The 7,776-nt window shown below is 32.7% G+C and overlaps 1 protein-coding gene across 1 annotated transcript; it reads left to right on the forward strand.

The window, feature by feature from the left end:
- Window positions 1–1,767: 1,767 nt before the first annotated feature.
- On the forward strand, window positions 1,768–6,921 carry LOTGIDRAFT_167880 (hypothetical protein; the record flags this gene model as incomplete). Its single annotated transcript, XM_009065758.1, has 5 exons — window positions 1,768–1,918; window positions 2,542–2,710; window positions 4,125–4,369; window positions 6,335–6,460; window positions 6,798–6,921. Coding segments are annotated over 5 exons (815 nt in total), but the record flags the coding sequence as incomplete, so codon positions are not given.
- Between the last annotated feature and the right edge of the window lie 855 nt (window positions 6,922–7,776).

Genomic DNA, 7,776 nt, shown 5'->3' on the forward strand with positions numbered 1-7,776 from the left:
TGCTATCAGTGTCCCTGATACACATAAAGAATTTAGAAAATCTCTTGACAATCTCTTTCAAGCTTAACCAGTGTCAATAAAAACTGAATGTGAACAGAATCCCCACTTACCCTCGAATTCTCATGACGTAGACAACTTTAGGCTCTGGTGGAACATAGAAATTATCGTATTTCTCGGCTACCTTCAGAAGACCTCGTGCCTGCTTCTCCATGACTCTATATTCCTTGACATAGGCTTGGGCTCGTTTGAAGATTAATTTCTTCTTTTGTTGTCTTGACTGCAATAGAAACGTGGAAGTTATAACTTTTATGTATTCTGAGAAAACTTTTGGATTTTATTTTACTTTCTCAAAGCTGTGAATGATGCGCCATTTTCACTCCTGATTTGGATTAATGCAAAGAAAATGCCATGCAGAATGCAATGCTCGAAGCGTAGCCACATGAGCTGAAATTTTTATTCATAACTAAAAGCCTAATAATTCATGAAAGTTTCCGAATCCCATATGTGCCAAGACAGCCTTGAACACTGACTGCCAGTCTTGTTGGATCCGCGCAAAAACATTTCAATTTGGTTGTTGATCTAGGTATATTTTCCACTTTATTATTTTGTTTGTCTAATATCTTTCGAAAAGTCAAGAAGCATCCTGGGCCTGGGAAATGTTCGACACTAGATCTACATAAAACTACTCTAGAGAGTTCACATACCTTTCTCTGTGTAAGAACTTTAGCCTTAACTCTCTCACGATGAACTTTATTCTCCTTTCTCTTCTTCAGAAGAGACTCCGGCGCCTGGGGTTTCTTGGTACTGAAAAATAAATGACACACATTATGAATTGTCACAAAACTTTAGAAATAAATTAATAAGAATGAACATGGGTGACTGTTTCTGCTTCAGTCTTCAGAATAACTTTGCATTAATACACCTTGAGAATCTATTTCATTTGTGTTTTTGATGGAACGTATGTTTATCACAGTCAACTTAGAATGGAAACAATTTCTGCAATTCACAAATTAGCCAATCTCATTTTGAAAATTAGCCTTAGATATACAATAGACTATATATTTTCGTTGCCATTACAATTCACAATCAAGATCTTGATAATGAGCAAACAGAAAACTACAGAATCTTGAAAACAAAGTTCAACATAATGCTAACACATGAAAATGGTGTCATTTGAAATCCACCAAAATGGCGATCAACAAGCATTTTCGATGAAAATCGTGCATATTCGTTTAATTTGAATATCTATTTCGTAAATTATAACGACATTAAGGGTGTAACAAATGCATTATTGGGGATGTTTTAGGATTTAAAAGACTAAGAAAAGAAATTTCACGTACGTCGCCGACATGGTGCTGATGTAAAAGGGTCTGACTTCCGGTTTATTTTTACGACATCTACATTTTTCAACATCAGTTAATTTTAAATATTTGTAATCATATTTAGACAAAAAACCTGAAAATATATTAAAAATATTCAATAAATTAGATGAATTGTCCAAATTAATGTGTTATGCAACCTTAATTTTTACGACATCATTTCTTTGATCATGCCGATATTTCCCTTTGATCTTGCGGCTGTTTATTTTAACAATGCCGTGGAACGAGCAAGCGGGAAATTTTTATCAGAATCAAAATGGATCTTTTTAAAGAATTTTGTGTAACTTTTAAAAATATTTTAGTGGAATTTTTCCTTTCCATTTTTAAGTTTTTTATCCCACCTGACAGAAAGTCGGTTGCAGGTGAATCGTTTTAATTACTGGTTCAGGTAGCGGTATTGGTCGGTCGCTTTCCAAGGAATTCGCCAAACTTGGTGCCACTGTTGTCTTATGTGATATAAATTCTCAGGAAAATGTGGAAACGGAGCGGCAGATCAAAGACTTTGGTGGAAAATGTTTTCCATACACCTGTGATGTCAGGTAAATTAATATTTCTGAATTTTTTTTTTTTTTTGAATGAGTAAAAAATATGAGAAAATGAAATAAATTTTTGAATGAAAAATGAAATGAATTTATGAATGAAAAATGAAATGTAATTTATTAATGAAAAATGAAATTAATGAAAAATGAAATGAATTTTTTAAAAAGAAAATGAAATGAATTTATGAATAAGAAAATGAAATGATTTTTTTTTGAATAAGAAAATGAAATGAAATTTTGAATATGAAAATGAAATGAAATTTTGAATAAGAAAATGAAATGAAATTTTGAATGAAAAAATGAAATGAATTTTTGAATAAGAAAATGAAATGAATTGAGATTTTGAATAAGAAAATTAAATGAAATTTTGAATAAGAAAATGAAATGAGATTTTGAATAAGAAAATGAAATGAATTTTTGAATAAGAAAATTAAATGAAATTTTGAATAAGAAAATGAAATGAATTTTTGAATATGAAAATGAAATGAAATTTTGAATAAGAAAATGAAATGAGATTTTGAATATGAAAATGAAATGAATTTTTGAATATAACATATCAAAGTTTTGAAATTTTAAAATTGAATTTTTGTGATAATTTTTGTAGAAAATTTCATTTTTTTCAGCAAGAGAGAAGAGGTGTATAAAATGGGCGAAAGCATCGTGAATAACGTAGGTCATGTGACCATGTTAATAAACAACGCAGGAGTCATGACAACAGGAAAATCCTTGTTAGGGTGTCCTGACGAAATGATTGAAAAAACATTCAAAGTCAACTTATTGGCTCAGTTTTGGGTAAGTCCAACTTTAATATACATGTATTATGGAAACTTTGCTCATAATTATGGGTAAGTCTAACTTTAATACATTGTATACTTCCCTCATCAGACCTTTTCCAAATTTAGTTGTCCTGATGAGGATTATGTATCCTTAACATGTCAGCAGTATGAGATGAAACGAAATGATATGAAAGGAGTCCTACTTTTCTGCACTCATTTGGGCTGATGCAGTGTGCAATGTGGGAAATTTTGTCAGGACAGCGTATTGGCCAACGATTTTTTTGATTTCCAAATGTGGATATTTCGATCACTTATTATCCCTTTAAAATATGAATTTAGTCTACTTATTTGAAACTTTTCTCCTCTTAATATTATTCGGAAAGAATTCACAGGCCTAATCCCTTTAATTAACCCTGTATAAGTGATTAGTATGGGACCTAATGACTAATTTGCATGACAAAAAAGATTCCAAATGACAAAATCCATAATTATTTTTGGATGAAGTATGATTGGGGGTCGTGACCTTTGATTCGTTAGACTAATTGATTTTAGCTTTGTCTTGGTTAATGAATCATGCTTGACCTCATTCATTCATTCATTCATTCCACAAAGTTAAATCATTCATTCATTCATTCCACAAAGTTAAATCATTCATTCATTCATTATTTGAAATTCATTCATTCTACAAAGTTAAATCATTCATTCATTCATTCATTCTACAAAGTTCATTCATTCATTCATTCTACAACGTTAAATCATTCATTCATTCATTCATTCTACAAAGTTCATTCATTCATTCATTCTACAAAGTTAAATCATTCATTCATTCTACAAAGTTAAATCATTCATTCATTCTACAAAGTTAAATCATTCATTCATTCATTCTACAAAGTTAAATCATTCATTCATTCATTTTTTAAAATTCATTCATTCATTATCTGGCATTTCTTCATTCTTTCCACAAAGTTAAATCATTCATTCATTCTCATTCCTCCTTTCATAAGTTCATTCATTCACAAGTTTCTTCATTCATTCATTCATTTTCTGACATTTATTCCTTCCTTCCCTCAGTTCATTCATTCATTCATCCCTAAATTCATTCATCCATTTATTCATTCATTCTTTCCTATTTCCATCCATCCATCCATCCAATCCATTATTCAATCAATTATTCATTCAATCAGTCAGTCCGTCATTCTTCCCTCCCTAAATTCATTCATTCATTCATTTATTCATTCATTCTTTCCTCTTTACAATCCATCCATCCATCCAATCCATTATTCAATCAATCATTCATTCAATCAGTCAGTTCGTCAATCTTCCCTCCCTAAATTCATTCATTCATTCATTCATTCATTCATTCATTCATTCATTCATTCATTCATTCATTCATTCATTCATTCATTCATTCATTCATTCATTCATTTCAGACTGTCAAGTGTTTCCTACCAGATATGCTGAAGAAGAATCATGGACACATAATTAACATGGCATCTTCCACAGGCCTGATTGGTCTAAAGAACTTAGCTGACTATTCTTCCAGTAAATTTGGCGTCGTGGGATTTACAGAGGTCTTGAACTATGAATTGGCATTTTCAGGACATGATGGTGTTCACACTACTCTTCTCTGTCCTTCGTTTACAGAGACTGGTTTGTTCGCAGGCTGTAAAATGAGGTTTGTTTAAACACCTGGGCCAGTGCTTCTATAAGAGAGTTTCTCTTATAAAACCTTATACCAGGACTCGTATTCTGGAAACGATCTTAGCGCTAGGATATCTTAGGTTCTTATCTTCTAACATTGTTTCTAGGATATCCAAGGTTCTTATCTTCTAACATTGATTCTAGGACATCCTAGGTTCTTATCTTCTAACATTGATTCTAGGATGTCCTAGGTTCTTATCTTCTAACATTGATTCTAGGACATCCTAGGTTCTTATCTTCTAACATTGATTCTAGGATATTAGGTTCTTATCTTCTAACATTGATTCTAGGATATCCTAGGTTCTTATCTTCTAACATTGATTCTAGGACATCCTAGGTTCTTATTTTCTAACATTGATTCTAGGATGTCCTAGGTTCTTATCTTCTAACATTGATTTTAGGAATTCCTAGGTTCTTATCTTCTAACATTGATTCTAGGATATCCTAGGTTCTTATCTTCTAACATTGATTCTAGGACATCCTAGGTTCTTATCTTCTAACATTGATTCTATGACATCCTAGTGCTAAGATCGTTTCCAGAATACGTGGCCAAGGCCCTTGAAATCGGTTAGCAAAGCCTTTTAATGATTTGAAGACTTAACACTCTCAGAAGCACTGGCACAGGCATCAGAATTCTTAGGGTTCATTCTCATTACTAGACTTTCAGCTTAACATAACATTTCGAAAAGAAATTATTGCAGTCGAACTTAACTTCTGATAAGGCTGTTGAAGACTAATGCAGTGTGCAATGAGGGATTCTTCAGTCTATACAAGCTTTCCAAAAAAAATTGGAGCGCATAATTTGATCATAAGGGGACAGGTGCGCCATTTTCGGGGGTTGATTTGAGTCTTGAATATATGTAAATAGTCTTCAGAAATACTAGAAATGTACGAAAATCACATAATTCCTTTAAAAATATCTCAAACTAGGAATTTTACTCACTATTTCTATAGATATCTTTTCTATATCTCACAGAGTATCTTAAAATGATGAGTCGTCATTTTAACATTCAAACGCAGATAATTCTAGACACACATGGATTTGAAGGCTCAAATTTCGACAGTAAGCAGTGAACACTATTACTGATTAGCTTAGCTAAAAAATTCCCGTTTCTGAGACTAAAGTATGATTGGTCAAAAAAATGGCACATCTGTCCCTTTAACGGATCAGTAGCAGACAGATTCTATAGAACTTTCTTTCCTTCCATGAAAAAAATTCAAACTTAATTAAGTCACCTAATCACCGAGCAGATGACAATCGAGGCATACCAGTGGTTGAAAAATATTTGGTTGCCATGGGAACCAGTGTTAAAATAGTGACACAAATTGTACTTTTAATTCCATATGTGTCTAAGTAATTGATCAAATTAAAACTTGATAAAGTGTGAATTAATTCTAGATTGCCATGGCAACCAGACAGACTTAAAATTCTCTAAAAGATAGCTTGCCAGACAAGATAATATACGCCCACTGGCATCTTTGATTTTAAATAAAAATATTTAGCAGTACGATAACAATCACCAGTATGAAATATTCAACCTTCAGTCATACATTTCTTTTGAACTTTTTGAGTGATTAAACAATTTTACAAAGTTTTGTTAAAATCTGTCAACAATTGTGCCTTCTAGAATGTCTACGAGCTAAAAAATTAATGTTTTCCAGAATAGGGGCAATAACTCAATAAATATTTTCAATTTTTCTGATTTTCAATAGGGTTCATCATTGGATTGTTATAAACACTTACACCATGTCTCGTCAAAATCTATCATTAATTGTGTCTTCTAGAGTGTTCACGAGCAATTGTGGACTGCCGGACCGACGGACATGGGTGATACCAATGACCCCCCCCCCCCCCCCCTTTTCATCTGAACATCTAGAAGTTTTTTCCATATAAGACTATTTTTAAAAATTTTGTATTTTTTTTCACCCTTGACAACAGGTTTCCATCGGTGATACCTCCCCTAGCAACAGAGGAAGTGATGGAAATGATAGTTCAGGGCATTTTAACCAATCAAAATGAAGTTTACATTCCACGATTAATTTACACTTTTAGTTTTATCAAATCGTAAGTATTTTTTTATCCTACTGATTGCACTCTGCACTTGAGAAAGTCAACTTTGATCAAGAATTTAAACTTCTTAATGAAGACCAAAAAATTATTGAATTGTTACATTTGTGCCCTGCATTGTGCTTATTCAGGCAACGTCATGCAGTCTGCAATGAGGTAAATTTTGCTGCACTAACCTAATCTTTTTGATTTCCAATTGTATAAGGATCTTTAAAGTGCAAAGTCTGGAGCATCCAGCACCTCGGTTTATTGTCCCATCTGAACAACTAGACGCTTTTTTCATGTCCCCCCATAAAATATAGTCTAATTTTCCATTTTTTTGGTCATTTTTCAGATTCATGCCTGTGAAATGTATGTTACATATCCTAAATTTTTTTGGTGCAGATACCTTCATGGATAATTTTGTTGGAAGAGAGAAATCCAAAATGGAGGCAAATGGAACTTGCTCTCAAAAATAAAAGAAAGCCTGCTTCTTAGAGCACATTATTCTCCACAATGTCAAGCTTCTACGAACTTTGTCTTATACCTTGACTGCAATAGCGACCTTACTCGTATTACAGAAGTTTGTAAATGCAGTGATTTGATTGGATTGTATGCTACTGAATACAGCCAATCAGAGGCCTTGACAGAAGGTCTGTATACTGTAAGCCTCAATGTAATAGAATAGTGCAAAATGATGTCAAGGTATAGACAAAGTCGGCAATGGCGTACCAATGTGAAGATGAGCGAAGTGTGGTTTGCATATTGATTTAACAAAGGTTTAAAAGTTTGACCTTTCATCCATCAAGGCCATTTTGTCATTAATCTTACATGATGCTGTTTTTGATAAATGACCCTCATCAGGAAATATATTTTTAAACTGGAGGTACATTTTCCAAGGTCCACATGTTACATCAAAAGCTCAAATATTTTCCTGGATCTCAATTTTGTTCAATCTGATTTGGAATACAGCTCAAGCTATTTTGTTTCACTTTTAGAATGAGTGAAGGAACCCACCTTAAAAAATGAAACAAAATCTACACAGCTGAGTTTCAATCAGATTTTGAAAATGAAATGCTCGACTAAACCAAATTATATTCCTGTGTTTTGTTTGTTTGTACGTTGTTTTTTCAAAATAAATAAAAAAATACCTCAGAAATATTTGGTTGCTGGTTGCCATGGTTTTCATTCAAGGAGGTAGGAAAAGTGGTCACAAATGGATCTAGACCACAACTCATGTTAGCAAATTTTCCAAATTTTTTTAACAATAATTCTTTGGGCTAGTCTACTGCAATTAAAGGGTGTGGCCACACTTTTAGAACACCTGATGTCAT

This window comes from Lottia gigantea (assembly GCF_000327385.1).
Source record: "Lottia gigantea unplaced genomic scaffold LOTGIsca_70, whole genome shotgun sequence".
Classification (NCBI taxonomy): Eukaryota; Metazoa; Mollusca; class Gastropoda; family Lottiidae; genus Lottia; species Lottia gigantea.